At 37.2% G+C, this 19,541-nt stretch overlaps 1 protein-coding gene across 2 annotated transcripts in view; it reads left to right on the forward strand.

Moving 5' to 3' along the window:
- Nucleotides 1-19,541, forward strand: part of LOC126262885 (murinoglobulin-1-like) — a 292,408-nt gene that overhangs the window by 132,982 nt on the left and 139,885 nt on the right. For both annotated transcript variants that reach the window (XM_049959761.1, XM_049959762.1), the window contains one exon: nucleotides 16,321-16,552. In XM_049959761.1, coding sequence (XP_049815718.1) covers nucleotides 16,321-16,552 — 232 coding nt within the window. The remainder of the gene's footprint in view (nucleotides 1-16,320; nucleotides 16,553-19,541) is intronic.

The following is a 19,541-nucleotide window of genomic DNA, read 5'->3' on the forward strand; positions in this document are numbered from 1 at the left end:
GTACATCAATGCAATACAGCTACATCCAAACACATATATACAACTACAGAAATCCGTAATTATTGATACATGTTCAATTACCCGAAAGTTCCTAAATGCAATATAACACATACCGTACAGTTAATAGGAAGTGACGCTTGATCAAGGTCCGCGTCACTTTCCATTCTCAACCAGACTTAACGTCTGAGAAAGTAAAGAAATAATAATAATAATAATACCCGTGGAGGCCCGGGAAAGGAATAGGCCTCCGGTATGTTCTGCCAGTCGTAAAAGGCGACGAAAAGAACAAACCACTAATAGGGCCAACCCCCCTTTTAGTGTGATTAGTTGGTTCAGGACAGAACTAAAGAAGCCTCGGACAAGCGCCGTCATGGTCGGGGACGACGCTTGAACCCTATGCCCGCCCACAATGGTAACGACACTGCTAGCCAACTGGAAAATGATTTAAATCCAAATAGAGGTGTTTTGCAGGATATGCTTCCTGCAACCACCCTAGAAGGAAAACAAAGACAGAGGATGAGATGGTCAGATGAAGTTAATCGACACCTCATGTTCTGTTATTACCAAGCAACAAACCTAGGAACCAACACAACTGGATACAGATCACAAGTATACACAACATTTATTACCAGATACCCAGAATTAAAATTTTTAACAGAACAACGACTAGCTGATCAGATCCGTGTAATAATCAAAAATAACAGGATACCCCAGTCAGAATTAGAAAACATCAAACAAGAAGTACAACAAATACTGGAACAAAATAATGTGCAATCAGAAGAAGAAGAAAATACAGTAATGGACTCAAACATCCCAGAGCAAACAAACAAAGAACAACACGCACCAATTAAACAATCAGAGGAAAACGAAATCTTAAGACAGCCACCAGAACAAGCACAAATAGAACACGAAGTGACACAGATGCTAGATATAGAAGAAAAATTTCAGCTAACATATATAGAATACAAAGACACAAATACAGACATTAGACCATTCTTGCATAGACCACCAAATAACCCACAAGTCGAAACAACAATAAAAACTATCAACACAATCATACACAACAAAATAAATGAAAACACAACTATGGAAGAGTTACAACTACTGGTTTATATAGGAGCACTCACTACACTAAATATACACACTAGACAGAGATCAGAACCAACCAACACACAGAAGAAACCCACAAAACCAGCATGGCAACACAGGCTACAGATCAGAATAGAAAAACTGAGAAAAGACATCGGACAGCTAACACAATTTATAAGAAATGAAATCTCGGAAAAAAAACGAAAAAGGTTAGGTAAAATCTCACAACAAGAAGCGACAGAGCAATTAGACGAAAAGAAGCAGAAATTACAAGCATTAGCCAAACGACTCAGAAGATACAAAAAAAGTGAAAATAGAAGGAAACAAAACCAAACATTCAACACAAACCAAAAGAAATTTTACCAGACAATAGATAACACACACATTAAAATAAACAATCCACCAAACATAACAGACATGGAACACTTCTGGAGCAACATATGGTCAAACCCGGTACAACATAACAGGCATGCACGGTGGATACAAACAGAAACAGACACATACAAGATGATACCACAAATGCCTGAAGTGAAAATTTTGCAACATGAAGTCACCCAAGCAATTAATTCTACTCACAATTGGAAAGCCCCTGGAAATGATAAAATAGCAAATTTCTGGTTAAAGAAGTTCACCTCAACACATTCACATCTAACTAAATTATTTAACAGTTACATTGCAGACCCATACACATTCCCTGATACACTTACACATGGAATAACTTATCTGAAACGTAAAGATCAAGCAGACACAGCGAACCCAGCTAAATATCGCCCCATAACATGCCTACCAACAATATACAAAATATTAACTTCAATCATTAAACAGAAATTAATGACACATACAACACAGAACAAAATTATAAATGAAGAACAAAAAGGCTGTTGCAAAGGAGCACGAGGATGTAAAGAGCAACTGATAATAGATGCAGAGGTGACATATCAAGCTAAAACTAAACAAAGGTCGCTACACTACGCATACATTGATTACCAAAAAGCTTTTGATAGTGTACCCCACTCATGGTTACTACAAATATTGGAAATATACAAAATAGATCCTAAATTGATACAGTTCCTAAACATAGTAATGAAAAATTGGAAAACCACACTTAATATCCAAATAAATTCAAATAATATCACATCACAGCCAATACAGATTAACCGTGGAATATACCAAGGAGACTCATTAAGTCCTTTCTGGTTCTGCCTTGCTCTGAACCCACTATCCAACATGCTAAATAATACAAATTATGGATACAATATTACTGGAACATACCCACACAAAATCACACATTAGCTATACATGGATGATCTAAAACTACTGGCAGCAACAAATCAACAACTCAACCAATTACTAAAGATAACAGAAGTATTCAGCAATGATATAAGTATGGCTTTTGGAACAGACAAATGTAAGAAAAATAGCATAGTCAAGGGAAAACACACTAAACAAGAAGATTACATATTGGATAACCACAGCGACTGCATAGAAGCGATGGAAAAAACGGATGCCTATAAATATCTAGGATACAGACAAAAAATAGGAATAGATAATACAAATATTAAAGAAGAACTAAAAGAAAAATATAGACAAAGACTAACAAAAATACTGAAAACAGAATTGACAGCAAGAAACAAGACAAAAGCTATAAATACTTCTGCCATACCAATATTGACCTACTCATTTGGAGTAGTGAAATGGAGTAACACAGACCTAGAAGCACTCAATACACTTACACGCTCACAATGCCACAAATATAGAATACATCACATACATTCAGCAACAGAAAGATTCACATTAAGCAGAAAGGAAGGAGGAAGGGGATTTATCGATATAAAAAACCTACATTATGGACAGGTAGACAATTTAAGAAAATTCTTTATAGAACGAGCAGAAACTAGCAAAATACACAAAGCAATCACTCATATAAATACATCGGCTACACCACTACAATTTCATAACCACCTCTACAACCCTTTAGACCACATAACATCAACAGATACGAAGAAAGTAAATTGGAAAAAGAAAACACTTCATGGCAAGCACCCGTATCATCTAACACAGCCACACATCGATCAAGACGCATCCAACACATGGCTAAGAAAAGGCAATATATACAGTGAGACAGAAGGATTCATGATTGCAATACAGGATCAAACAATAAACACCAGGTATTACAGCAAGCATATTATTAAAGATCCCAATACCACAACAGATAAATGCAGACTTTGTAAACAACAAATAGAAACAGTAGATCACATCACAAGCGGATGTACAATACTAGCAAATACAGAATACCCCAGAAGACATGACAATGTCGCAAAAATAATACATCAACAGCTTGCCTTACAACATAAACTTTTAAAACAACAAGTTCCTACATACAAGTATGCACCACAAAATGTACTGGAGAATGATGAATACAAATTATACTGGAACAGAACCATTATAACAGATAAAACAACGCCACATAACAAACCTGACATCATACTCACCAATAAAAAGAAGAAATTAACACAACTAATCGAAATATCCATACCCAATACAACAAATATACAAAAGAAAACAGGAGAAAAAATTTAAAAATACATCCAACTGGCTGAGGAAGTCAAAGACATGTGGCATCAGGATAAAGTTGACATCATACCAATTATAGTATCAACTACAGGAGTCATACCACACAATATCCACCAGTACATCAATGCAATACAGCTACATCCAAACACATATATACAACTACAGAAATCCGTAATTATTGATACATGTTCAATTACCCAAAAGTTCCTAAATGCAATATAACACATACCGTACAGTTAATAGGAAGTGACGCTTGATCAAGGTCCGCGTCACTTTCCATTCTCAACCAGACTTAACGTCTGAGAAAGTAAAGAAATAATAATAATAATAATACCCGTGGAGGCCCGGGAAAGGAATAGGCCTCCGGTATGTTCTGCCAGTCGTAAAAGGCGACGAAAAGAACAAACCACTAATAGGGCCAACCCCCCTTTTAGTGTGATTAGTTGGTTCAGGACAGAACTAAAGAAGCCTCGGACAAGCGCCGTCATGGTCGGGGACGACGCTTGAACCCTATGCCCGCCCACAATGGTAACGACACTGCTAGCCAACTGGAAAATGATTTAAATCCAAATAGAGGTGTTTTGCAGGATATGCTTCCTGCAACCACCCTAGAAGGAAAACAAAGACAGAGGATGAGATGGTCAGATGAAGTTAATCGACACCTCATGTTCTGTTATTACCAAGCAACAAACCTAGGAACCAACACAACTGGATACAGATCACAAGTATACACAACATTTATTACCAGATACCCAGAATTAAAATTTTTAACAGAACAACGACTAGCTGATCAGATCCGTGTAATAATCAAAAATAACAGGATACCCCAGTCAGAATTAGAAAACATCAAACAAGAAGTACAACAAATACTGGAACAAAATAATGTGCAATCAGAAGAAGAAGAAAATACAGTAATGGACTCAAACATCCCAGAGCAAACAAACAAAGAACAACACGCACCAATTAAACAATCAGAGGAAAACGAAATCTTAAGACAGCCACCAGAACAAGCACAAATAGAACACGAAGTGACACAGATGCTAGATATAGAAGAAAAATTTCAGCTAACATATATAGAATACAAAGACACAAATACAGACATTAGACCATTCTTGCATAGACCACCAAATAACCCACAAGTCGAAACAACAATAAAAACTATCAACACAATCATACACAACAAAATAAATGAAAACACAACTATGGAAGAGTTACAACTACTGGTTTATATAGGAGCACTCACTACACTAAATATACACACTAGACAGAGATCAGAACCAACCAACACACAGAAGAAACCCACAAAACCAGCATGGCAACACAGGCTACAGATCAGAATAGAAAAACTGAGAAAAGACATCGGACAGCTAACACAATTTATAAGAAATGAAATCTCGGAAAAAAAACGAAAAAGGTTAGGTAAAATCTCACAACAAGAAGCGACAGAGCAATTAGACGAAAAGAAGCAGAAATTACAAGCATTAGCCAAACGACTCAGAAGATACAAAAAAAGTGAAAATAGAAGGAAACAAAACCAAACATTCAACACAAACCAAAAGAAATTTTACCAGACAATAGATAACACACACATTAAAATAAACAATCCACCAAACATAACAGACATGGAACACTTCTGGAGCAACATATGGTCAAACCCGGTACAACATAACAGGCATGCACGGTGGATACAAACAGAAACAGACACATACAAGATGATACCACAAATGCCTGAAGTGAAAATTTTGCAACATGAAGTCACCCAAGCAATTAATTCTACTCACAATTGGAAAGCCCCTGGAAATGATAAAATAGCAAATTTCTGGTTAAAGAAGTTCACCTCAACACATTCACATCTAACTAAATTATTTAACAGTTACATTGCAGACCCATACACATTCCCTGATACACTTACACATGGAATAACTTATCTGAAACGTAAAGATCAAGCAGACACAGCGAACCCAGCTAAATATCGCCCCATAACATGCCTACCAACAATATACAAAATATTAACTTCAATCATTAAACAGAAATTAATGACACATACAACACAGAACAAAATTATAAATGAAGAACAAAAAGGCTGTTGCAAAGGAGCACGAGGATGTAAAGAGCAACTGATAATAGATGCAGAGGTGACATATCAAGCTAAAACTAAACAAAGGTCGCTACACTACGCATACATTGATTACCAAAAAGCTTTTGATAGTGTACCCCACTCATGGTTACTACAAATATTGGAAATATACAAAATAGATCCTAAATTGATACAGTTCCTAAACATAGTAATGAAAAATTGGAAAACCACACTTAATATCCAAATAAATTCAAATAATATCACATCACAGCCAATACAGATTAACCGTGGAATATACCAAGGAGACTCATTAAGTCCTTTCTGGTTCTGCCTTGCTCTGAACCCACTATCCAACATGCTAAATAATACAAATTATGGATACAATATTACTGGAACATACCCACACAAAATCACACATTAGCTATACATGGATGATCTAAAACTACTGGCAGCAACAAATCAACAACTCAACCAATTACTAAAGATAACAGAAGTATTCAGCAATGATATAAGTATGGCTTTTGGAACAGACAAATGTAAGAAAAATAGCATAGTCAAGGGAAAACACACTAAACAAGAAGATTACATATTGGATAACCACAGCGACTGCATAGAAGCGATGGAAAAAACGGATGCCTATAAATATCTAGGATACAGACAAAAAATAGGAATAGATAATACAAATATTAAAGAAGAACTAAAAGAAAAATATAGACAAAGACTAACAAAAATACTGAAAACAGAATTGACAGCAAGAAACAAGACAAAAGCTATAAATACTTCTGCCATACCAATATTGACCTACTCATTTGGAGTAGTGAAATGGAGTAACACAGACCTAGAAGCACTCAATACACTTACACGCTCACAATGCCACAAATATAGAATACATCACATACATTCAGCAACAGAAAGATTCACATTAAGCAGAAAGGAAGGAGGAAGGGGATTTATCGATATAAAAAACCTACATTATGGACAGGTAGACAATTTAAGAAAATTCTTTATAGAACGAGCAGAAACTAGCAAAATACACAAAGCAATCACTCATATAACTACATCGGCTACACCACTACAATTTCATAACCACCTCTACAACCCTTTAGACCACATAACATCAACAGATACGAAGAAAGTAAATTGGAAAAAGAAAACACTTCATGGCAAGCACCCGTATCATCTAACACAGCCACACATCGATCAAGACGCATCCAACACATGGCTAAGAAAAGGCAATATATACAGTGAGACAGAAGGATTCATGATTGCAATACAGGATCAAACAATAAACACCAGGTATTACAGCAAGCATATTATTAAAGATCCTAATACCACAACAGATAAATGCAGACTTTGTAAACAACAAATAGAAACAGTAGATCACATCACAAGCGGATGTACAATACTAGCAAATACAGAATACCCCAGAAGACATAACAATGTCGCAAAAATAATACATCAACAGCTTGCCTTACAACATAAACTTTTAAAACAACAAGTTCCTACATACAAGTATGCACCACAAAATGTACTGGAGAATGATGAATACAAATTATACTGGAACAGAACCATTATAACAGATAAAACAACACCACATAACAAACCTGACATCATACTCACCAATAAAAAGAAGAAATTAACACAACTAATCGAAATATCCATACCCAATACAACAAATATACAAAAGAAAACAGGAGAAAAAATTTAAAAATACATCCAACTGGCTGAGGAAGTCAAAGACATGTGGCATCAGGATAAAGTTGACATCATACCAATTATAGTATCAACTACAGGAGTCATACCACACAATATCCACCAGTACATCAATGCAATACAGCTACATCCAAACACATATATACAACTACAGAAATCCGTAATTATTGATACATGTTCAATTACCCGAAAGTTCCTAAATGCAATATAACATGTACCGTACAGCAAAAGGAAGTGACGCTTGATAAAGGTCCGCGTCACTCCATTCTTAACCAGACTTCTAAAAAGTCTGAGAAAGTAAAGAAATAACAATAATAATAATAATAATAATGCCTTGAGGAATGTACTAAACAGCATGCAGTTACTAGACTCAGTGTTGAAAGGCGTAATTAGTTGGACCATGGTGATAACACATACAAATAGTAATCAAGTTTGGACATTATTTGCAAAGCGCTTTGCTAGTCCTATTGGTAACGTAAGGCCCTAACGAAATGTAATGGACCTGAACGAGGCTAGAAAAATAGTTGGTACTAATCCACGGGAACATTAGAGGAGGGTACAAAGAAAACTAGGTTTTGCATTGGTAGATGAAGTGGTGCGAATAAATTCATGCTCAGAAAGTGGAAAGGGCTTCTTTCAAAGCTGGCCAATCCTCCATTTCTCCAACTCTAGTATGTAAGTGCAGATGTTTTCTAGAAGACCCGCTGCAATCGCTGTTGAGGATTAAAATGCCAGATACTGTACCACCATCAAACCATCAACCTCCGGCATGCTAACCCAAAACTTTATCCACTGCATGAACAGTACAGCACAACTGGTATGTACTGACAGAGGTAGTTGCCATGCATATGGTTACAGTGTTGCCAGATTGTGACTCTTTAATGTCCTTTTTCTGCTGGATGTAGTCTCTGGACGCAGTTTTGTGAGACACATTTTTTTATTGCTGGCATGTGGGGAGTCACGCTGTGAAGCCTAAGTGTGTAAATTTTGCTTCACCCTGTATAAGCAGTAGCAGCAAGCAGCCAAATGCTACCCAGAAACATTTTACTGGCATGGCCAAGCTGCCAAATTCATGCATGCGCAGCAGTCCCAGATCTGTGGGTCGGGAGGGGGGAACCAGGTTGTCTGCCCTGAGCGGCAGTTTCAGAAGGAGGCGCCAAATTCATATTCTTGAGAAGAAAACCTTGTTTCACAAAGTGCCTAGCATCCGGCGCACATTGGTCTATTGATTATTCATATGATTTTGAAACAAATCCCTGGTGATTTTTGAACGCATTAGAAGTTGATTTCTGAATGAATCATAAGTTGGTTTTTGAATGTGTGCATAGTGTGTGTGATGTCTCTGCCAGGGGAATCCTGCTTGCAACTGGAAATAAACTTTCCTGCAGGCAGGAGGGGACAGGGCTATATGAGCTGAGCGGAATAAATCCGAACAGATGAATGCCAATCGCTGTTTGTTATGTGGTTGCCTGGGCTTGTGGATGATCAGCTTTGTAATAATTACTCTTGAAATCCATAGATTCAGACTACCAGAGTGGAAATAAAGGACAAACAAGAATAACGGATAAGAAAGATTACATATTATCTTCTCAGTGTATCCAAGAAAATGAAATTTTGACACAAAAGTTTTGGCCAGATTGCTACACTACTAAGGACCAGTTGTACAGCTGCTTAAGTTCAGTTCTTGGAGTAGTGCAGAAAACACATTGTATGAACATATAGTAATGCCTAACAGGAGAATAAACGTGGGATATAACTAAACTGGTGATTGTGGCAGGGTTAGTGAAGTCAATGTGAAGTGAGAGCTCAACATTATATGTGAAAGCATAGCTTCTCTTGCGGCTTACTAATCTATAGACAGTGGAGAGCAGCCATGGTACTCACAACGATAAATAATCACTCGCGCTGCTGTCACTTACTATCAATACTTTCATTCTCACAGTGTATACACAATGTGTGTAGCATAGAGCGCACACTACAGAGAACTGATATGGCAAATATACAGTTGTTCTCGCTGCGACGGGTAGCGATATCATTGGAGGGTGAGCTAGTTGTTCTCCGTCCCCACAAATTTTCAAGACGAATATTGTTTGTGAAAGCTTTGTTTTTCTTGTAGCAACACTATGTATATTAAACTGATAACTTTGCCTGTTTATGTGTTCAAGTTACTTAACAGTGATGTTGCTATTGGCTGACTACATCATGTATCCTGTATCTGAATATCTGCTGTCTTCGGTTGGCGAGATCACTTGACATGAGCTGTGACTGGCTTACATAAGCGCATCGCAATTTCAATTTCAATGCTTCGGAAAGTAACAAGTAGTGTTACTTGGAATTCACATTTATACTTTCATAATATGAAAATATGTAGTGTGCATGTTGTTGCACATTAAAGATCTTTCCAAAACATGTTTTTTCCCCCTGAATTTTGTTTTCTAAAGTGCTAAGAAATTCTACGCCAGTGTATAAAATCATAGCCATTCTAACAATTGATAACCTTTACAGTTCTGTGGGGAAGTATGCTGTCACTTAACATGGGAAAAGTGTATTTTAACCTGGGAGAAAATGTATTTTTAATCGGGAAATCTGAGAATTTTTTTTTTTTACTTGTCCACTTATACACCCTGTAGAGACAATGGGAAATGTTCACACACTTATTTCCTCTATTCATTCGTTAAACTTCTGTTAGGTAGTGTTCTAGTGCATTCTGTCAAGACAGTTACAAGATTTTTCTTAGAGCACATAGAATAGCCAATTCCAGACAAGAAATTATCTAAAATACTATCAAATCATTAATACTAAATATCAATCAGTGACACATCGAAGCACGTTAGAGGTACCCAAAGACAGGGATTTAATGGCAGAGTTTGAGTCACTGTGTTCATTCCCCTTTGATATAAGCAGTGGAATGTGAAAATTGTGTGAAGGCTGATAGGACATCCTTAGGAAGAGCAGGCAGAGCCTTCAGGAGGCCTGTAAGAGCTGTATCTCTGAGACGTACAGGTAACTGGCATTTCGAGGTGCAGCCTATAGAAAACCTTCAACCTCTTAAAAAAACATCACTCAGCATCAACACTTCCAAAAATGTTGACTGCAATTATTTAAATTTGTATGGTAAATAGTACACAGAGCGATGAGATCTTTCTTGCTGCTGCTCATTTTGCAGCAAAAGTTCTACTGCTGTTGTATCATTACATGTTGACATCTCTGTCAGTTGCCTCATTATCTGATGCTTTTATTTATCTGTGATTCTCATTATTAAATTCTCTGAGAAATATCTGCCAGATTTTTTCATGTAGCCAGATTCTGGAAAGTAGGCATTCTTTGCAACAAAACTCAGTGCAATTAAACTGTTCAATCAGGATACTTTATTTGTATCTGCTTTAAAAATAGCAGTGTATCTGTCTTATTCTTACTTGAGAATGGTTCTTTATTTGAGTAGTGTTGTCAGCTCCTCTCCAACTGGAGGGCCGGGGAGCCATTCATCAGTTTGTCAAGATAGTATTGCTGCTTCTCACTGAGAGATTTCAGGTACAAACAGCAGTCATGGGGGTCAGGGTCCAATCTGAAAGACCCCAGACAAATAAATGTCTATATCCTGCACATGTAGCCTGACACTGAACACTGGCGCCACACAGAGTGAAGCAGTGGTGACAGTTGGATCACGGTTAAAAGCCTGAGCAGGCTGAACCGAGACAGCAGCTCGAGGCTGGCAGCAGCTTGCATGGTGCTTCCAAGCCCTGTGCGATGGTTTGCTGCAACACTTTCCAAAGCTGTGAGGAAATTCCAGTAAAATATATATAATTTTTTCGTCCCATTCTCTCACAGTCTCAAATCTGCTATACATTCAAATCAGCAATCTGCACTGCTAACCTTGGTTCTGCTTTCAGAATAAATGTAAAGAAATATAGAACTGATAATAGTGCTCTTGAAATAACGTACACAACACCCAATTTGGTCTCAGGTCTCCACTATGTTGAGCAAAATGAGATACAGAACATGAGTGCACTTCTGACTTGCATCTACCCACTATGGCTGCTAACATGACAATAAGACTTATCACTACTTTTTTTCACCTTTCAGCAAAGACAAATGAAAAGGGATCATCAATAGAAATATATTTGCTCAGTGATCACTTGATTGATATCAAAAGAATCTATTCTGTCATAATGCAGATTCTATTTTACACCAACTGTCACACAGTATATCAAAGAACTTATTATTTGACTAAGGAAAACATTGAGTTAATTTCTCATTGCTCATACTCACTTGATTGATCACTTAGCACATTCTTTTTATTCCATTGCATCAAGCAAAAAATTTCATGGACTGTTATTTTTATTCATAATCTTTGTAAACATATTGGGAAGAGCAGCAGTTGTAATGACCTAGTGATAAAATATAATATAGAAACGCCTTGATTACATAAAAACACTTTGGGTGTTGATAACCTTCCATTGAGTGCCAATCACGAAAAAAACAACAACTTAAAAAGACTTTTATTCGTAAATGTGACCAGTTTTGACCTGATGTGGATCATCTTCAGACCGTACTCTGTAATTTAGGGTACAACAGAGTAGAGGGAAACTTGTAATGTAATAAACATTAAGTTAAACATACATTATATGATATTGTACCCAGTGAAAACATCTGGCAATGGCACATGAACTGTGGATACTCCATACTGATGTTGACCGCTGACTATGTGGTGGTGTCATGGAGATATGTAGCAGAAGCCCAGCCCTTGCCTATCACCCTATATCATCTTTAGTCACTAGGATACAGTGTATACAATACATGTCATACAGCATGAATATAAATCTTAATATAATCTCAGTATTTAGTTATATGTAAGTAACCTCTTTCTGTACATATTATATAGTTAAAATTTTACATAATATAATGTTAAAAAGTATAATTGACCAGCCAGTGGTATCAGTTAACATGTTACTAGACTGCCCTTTTTGGGATTTGGTGTATGTCAAAGATAGGCTGTACTACACCACTGGTTACTTTCTAATGTGGATGTGGCTGTGTTACTGGTGATGCTGGACTGATTACATGGGTTTTCTGCAGTACATGGCACTACATAAAATGATTTCAGTCAGCACTGAAGGATGACTTACAAGCAACACAGTTATGAAGAACATAAGTGGCTGAACTGAATGCAGTATGGCAGTGGCGTAGCTTCTTTGATCGCCATTGATAAGGCATCTGCATCACTAGGCATACTCCAAATCCCATGAAGTGCACTCTAGTAACATATTAACTTATGCCACTGGCTGGTCATTTATATTATTTAACATTATATAATGTACAATTTTAACTATATAACATACAAATTGTTAAATCAAACAATTGAAAATCCAGGATGAAATATAACAATTTTATGAAAATGATAGTTGCTACTCACCATATAGCAGAGACACTGAGTGACAGATAGGCAAACAAAAAGACTGTCAGAAAGTGAGATTTTTGCCAACAAGGCCTTTAATGAAAATAGACAACATACACATGCACACTCACACAAATGCAACTGACACACACATGACTACAATTTCTGACCATTGAAACTAAACTCACTTCCTTGTTACTTATATATAACTTGTGATGACATCCAGCATAGTATTAAGGTATAAATTCATGCTATATGACATGTATCACATCATTGTACTCTATTGGCTAAAGATGATGTGGGTGCTAGGCAAGGAATGGGGCTTCTGCAATTTAACTCTATGACGCCACCACATAGTTAGTAATCAACATAAGAGGGTGGCATCCCCAGTTCCTACTCTGTGACATTGTCTCCAATGTCATCACAGGGTATAATATCAGATAATTTAAGTTTAACTTAATGTTTGTCACATTAAATGTTTCTCTCCATTCTGTTTTATTCTAAACTACAGAGTGTGGTCCAAAGATGATTCACATCTCATGAAAACTGGTTACCACTTGTGAATAAACGTTTTTGAGCAATCAAAACTGTTCTATATGATATGTTATTGCTAGTGATTTTGCCAACACAAGAAGCTGTTGATTCCTTCCAAAACCATGTTTTTGAGGTACATACATCAGACTGGAGAAAAAGATTTTGGAGTTCGGTTTGAACATTTGAAAAAGTACAAATTTTACAGTCAAATATTTGAGAAATGTTAAAACAATGTGTACCAAAAAAGAGTATTTTTCATTGTTTTTATAAAATATTAAAAGATAGCTCTTGCACATGGTGCCTCTCAGTTACAGAGCTGGGATTTTGACCATTAGCATTGCATAAATAAATAAACGAATTGAAACATTCCTTCACCTCTTCCTCTGAGAGACCATTGCACTGTGCAGTGTCATTATTGCCTGCAGGTGAATCTATGCACTCTTAGAGGTGTGTGGCACACAAGACAAAACCTGAAATACTAGATTTACTGGGAAAGGTTTAGTGGCAGACCTAGTTTAATTCTCTGTACTGCTACAGTATTAAAACAAATCTAAATAAGTCTTGCTTTGGCCTGCAAGAAAATTACATTTTTCATGTGTCTACAATAAACAATTAATTCCCTTTAGGGCCCTAACTGCTTTCTGGAAAATACCGAGATTCAAGCACTACGTGACACTTGAAAACATTCCGCACTAAGAGTCAACACACTGTGTACAGCTGGTTTCTAACAAATTATGTTGACAATCTCCACAAATAAAAAACAGGTTATTTATAGAAAGAATAGATAAAAAATTGCTCAAAAGCACAACACTCAAAGTTTCCACAGAAGTAAGTAAATTTATTGACTTCAATCAAAAATTGCCCACTGAACCTCTGTTATTAAACACTACCTTCTTCTAGCTAATGGCTACATACCCCTGTTGTCAGGAAGCCTCTGGCTAGCAAGCATGTAAAAACTAACTAAACTGAAAAACCAGAAAATGACGTACCAGAATTTTACTCACATGCACAGAGTGCACTTGTGAATTCTTGTAGGCTTTCTGTATTGAAAAAATAATTTTGTGGATCATGAACAGTCACCACGTCCCAACTTTAGAAATGTTAAGATACTATCAAAGATGACCTCTGCTCAGGAGGCCATAAGACTTTCCTTCTACACCCAGGAGGGCTGCCAGTTGTCTCTTTGAAATACTCAGAAACATTTCATCATTCAGGCTTTTCAGCTAATCAGCATTAATTATTCTCCTGTGGAAGGAGCCAGCTTTTATGCCAGGAATCCTCACAAATTAATTTGCAACAGATGCTGTAGAATATCAACCATCATAAGGAAGTGATGAGCCCTCAGATCTCACTAGTAGTGTCTTACCAGCCCTTAAGCCAGACTACTAGTCCCTGACCAGCCCTTAACCCCTTAACCCAGACTATTAGGCCCTGACCAGCCTTTCAGACAGACCAGGCTCTGGCCAGCCTTTCAGCCAGACTTACAAGGCTCTTGCCAGCCCTTGAGACAGATGTAGAAGGCTTTGACCAGTCCTTGAGCCAGACTTAACTGTGCTTTGATCAGTCTTTCCAGTCGGACTAAGCACAGCCTGGCCCTTTCAGCCAGAATTAGCAGGCTTTGGCCAGCACTTGAGCTAGACTTAGCAGGGATTTGACCAGTCCTTCCAGCCAGACTAAGGACTTTAGGCAGCCCTTGAACCAGACTTAGCAGGCTTTGACCAGCCCTTAAGCCAGACTAGTGAGCCTTAAGCCAGACCAGCTTTTAAGCTAGACTATCAGGCCCTGATAATGAGCCATTTGGATTACAGAAAGACCAACCCACTATCTTCAGGCTGGACAAAGGCCCTTTCCACTGGATCCTGAAAACCAGGTCTGGTGTCCTGAAGCCAAGAGGATTAGCCCACAGTGAGGCAATGTATGATGTATCACAAAATGAAGAAAGATAGCCATTACTTCGCAAATATAGTACACCATTCCACATACATTTTTGCAAAAGGGGCAGTTGCAGCAGACAGTGGAGGGTGCCTGACTGTGTCTTTGCTGCATTTTATCTGTTAAGTTGGTGTCTGAGCAATGTAGGGCATCATTAGCACACTGGACTCTATAAGGACACTGGTTCAAAAATGTGCCTGATCATCCAGATTTAAGTTTTCTGTTTATTTTTCTGAAACACTTGTTTTATGCTAGGATGGTATCTATGAATCAGCCACAGTTGATTTCCTTTCCCATCCATTGTCCAGTCTGAGCTTGTGATCCATATTTAATGAGCTTGCTGTTTACAAACATGGGCTTCCTTCCTTTTTCATTATGTAAGCTTATTGCCACTGTATTATACACAATGAAAATGATTTTAGTGTCCTGGGAAAACATGTACCACATGAAACCAATAACTTTTAATAATTGAGAATGCTATATTTTCATACTTACCAAGAGAAATTAACCTGTGAAGCTCTGACTCTATATTGGAATGATTGACAATAGCAGACAGTATGAACTGTTGCTACTACAAATGATAATCAGTAATTTGTGTATGAGGACATGACTATTGCTTTCAGAACAATCAATATATTGATTGAAAATTGTATCTGGTGAACATTTCCATGTCAGCAACATAATATTTTTATCCTTGGTTGCAAGTTTGGAGTGCTAAAATTAACATAAACATGCTCCTACCCATTCACTTGACGAGAAATACAAGTCTCCCATGAACAGCTAGAATTAAATTTTCAGATTAAAATTGAACTCTTAAGTTCTTGGTCATAATTTACAATAGACTGTATTAGTGAATATCCTATCCTTTAAACTATCAACACTCAATAGTGAGTTCTTAAGTTTGGCACAGAGATCTTACAATAACTGCTAGCTTCTTGCCAAGTGCAAAAGACTAGGCAACATGCTTGTACAGATGCTCTATAATTCTATTAAAATATTGTTTCAGGTTCATTCAGTATTTTCTCAAAGTCAGCAGCTGCCAGGAGCAGATGCCATTCTTACAGTGCATGCAGCTCCGAGGTCATTGTGTGCACTTTCAGCTGTAGATAAACGAACAAGTTTCATTGCCTCGTCTGATTCTCTAAACACTGATAGAATATTTAGAGAACTTTCAAAGTTCCATATTGATGGCTCTAGCGTACCAAGGCAACATGATGATTGGGAATATTGTTCGAAGAGTAGGTAAAAAGATGTTTTATATGCTCTCATAAATTGTAGAATGTTGTTTACTCAGTAAAAAGGTAACTATAAATTAATATTTTATTATTTATGTGACTGATGTGTGTTTCTTAGCATAATTATTGGTGTCTGTTATTGAAGAGTAAACTTATTTATTTGCTTAGAAGATGGAGGACCTTATAAGATGCCTGCAGAGGGTTTTATGTCATAACAAATGCAAATGTAAATGCATTGAGATAATTCTCATTTATTGTTCCATCTCAGTTGCACATTTTTGATTATATTACATGTTTTGGTCACTCTGGATCATCTTCAGATCTAAGTAGTTGTGTCAGCAACCTGTCTTGTCTGTACAGTACCACATATCAGAGAACTGTAATATGTGTTTCTGGATAGACGAGATGGGTTGCTGATGCAACTACTTAGATCTGAAGATGATCCAAAGTGACTGAAACATGTAACCAAATTGAAAATGTGCAACTGAAATGAAAAAATAAATAGGAATTATGTTAATTATCTAAACAGTTGCTGAATCTCTCAAGACAATTATGTTGACCATAGTGGAAATTCATTGATTAAAAGTGATATGCAGGCACACACAGTCAGAAAATACTGATAACTGGCTACACCTTATCTGAGACTTTTAGGGATGTGTGCAACACTCTGAAATCTTAGTGATCACATCAATTCAAAAGCTACATTATTATAACAGAAAGGGCAATGTGTGTAATGTGAATACTCCTCTGTGAATAGGCAGAAATCCATATCTTGGGTTCAATCAATGGTTGACAACCCAAAGTCCATGGACCGCATGCAACTTTGAAACCACTGAGTGCAGCCCACAGAGTTGTAATTGTTTTGGTCATCTTATCTGAAACAATTTAATAAACAGTTTAATAAGTCACAGCTGCAAAATACTAACGCGAATTCTGTACAGATGAATGGAAAAACTTGTAGAAGCTGACCTCGGGGAAGATCAGTTCGGATTCCGTAGAAATGTTGGAACACATGAGGCAATACTGACCCTACAACTTATCTTAGAAGAAAGATTAAGGAAAGGCAAACATACATTTCTAGCATTTGTAGACTTAGAGGAAGCTTTTGACAATGTTGACTGGAATACTCTCTTTCAAATTTTAAAGGTGGCAGGGGTAAAATACAGGGAGCGAAAGGCTATTTACAATTTGTACAGAAACCAGACGGCAGTTATAAGAGTCGAGGGGCATGAAAGGGAATCAGTGGTTGGGAAGGGAGTGGGACAGGCTTGTAGCCTCTCCCCGATGTTATTCAATCTGTATATTGAGCAAGCAGTAAAGGAAACAAAAGAAAAATTTGGATTAGGTATTAAAATCCAGGGAGAAGAAATAAAAACTTTGAGGTTTGCCGATGACATTGTAATTCTGTCAGAGACAGCAAAGGACTTGGAAGAGCAGTTGAACGGAATTGACAGTGTCTTGAAAGGAGGATATAAGATGAACATCAACAAAAGCAAAACGAGGATAATGGAATGTAGTCGAATTAAGCCGGGTGATGCTGAGGGAATTAGATTAGGAAATGAGACACTTAACGTAGTAAAGGAGTTTTGCTATTTGGGGAGCAAAATAACTGATGATGGTCGAAGTAGAGAGGATATAAAATGTAGACTGGCAATGGCAAGGAAAGCGTTTCTGAAGAAGAGAAATTTGTTAACATCGAATATAGATTTAAGTGTCAAGAAGTCGTTTCTGAAAGTATTTGTATGGAGTGTAGCCGTGTATGGAAGTGAAACATGGACGATAAATAGTTTGGACAAGAAGAGAATAGAAGCTTTCAACATGTGGTGCTACAGAAGAATGTTGAAGAGTAGGTGGGTAGATCACGTAACTAATGAGGAAGTACTGAATAGGATTGAGGGGGGGGGGGGGGGGGGGGAGCAGCATGGAGGGTAAAAATCGTAGAGGGAGACCAATAGATGGATACACTAAGCAGATTCAGAAGGATGTAGGCTGCAGTAGGTCCTGGGAGATGAAGGAGCTTGCACAGGATAGAGTAGCATGGAGAGCTGCATTAAACCAGTCTCAGGACTGAAGACCACAACAAGAACAACATCTGAAACAAAACTACCAGAACCTAATTTCGAAATGACCCTTTCCCACACAGCAAAGGCTCTTTTCTTATACCAGTCTTCTCTTTGTCTGTGTCAATATAACTTTCCCAACTTCAAAAACAATCTTTTTTGTACATCATTTTGAACATGGCCAAATTGTTCCATGATTTTGAAAAAGCATTTGACTCAGTACCACATCTATGCTCATTAACAAAGGTGTGATCATTTGAAGTATCAAGTGAAATTTGTGATGGATTGAGGAATTTTCGGTAGGGAGGGCAGAGCACATTATCATGGATGGAGAATCAATGATACATGTGCAAGTGACATCAGTTGTGCCCCAGGGAAGTGTGTTGTGTCCCTTGCTGCTCATGTTGTATATTAATGACCTTGCAGACAATATTACTAGTAACCTCAGAATTTCTGAAGATGGTGCAGCTATCCATAATGAAGTAATGTCTGAGATAAACTGCACAAACATCCAGTCAGATCTTGATAAGATTTTATTAAAGTGGTGCAAATACTGGCAACTTGCTTTAAATGTTAAGTAATGTAAAATCGTGCACTTCACAAAATGAGATAATGTAGTATTCTATGACTACAATTATGCAATTGAAAAGCCTTGTACTACAAATATGAACAAACTTCCTCTCCAAATTTGCATTAAATTATGCCTTCTGCTTAGCTATAAAAGCCAAAGTATGTTGTCATTAACCTTTTTCTTGTTAAGTAAAATTATACTTTAAAGACAAGCAATTAGTTTCTTTTGTGACACTAGTGTACATGATTTATTTTAAGTGAATTTCTGTCAGTGTCATTGGCAAAACTAGACAAACAAATGTTGTTGAGAGGAAACAAAGCTCTTTGTTTTTGTGGCAGATGGGTCCTTTTCATCCTGGGAA

This window comes from Schistocerca nitens, chromosome 6 (genome assembly GCF_023898315.1).
Source record: "Schistocerca nitens isolate TAMUIC-IGC-003100 chromosome 6, iqSchNite1.1, whole genome shotgun sequence".
NCBI lineage: Eukaryota > Metazoa > Arthropoda > Insecta > Orthoptera > Acrididae > Schistocerca > Schistocerca nitens.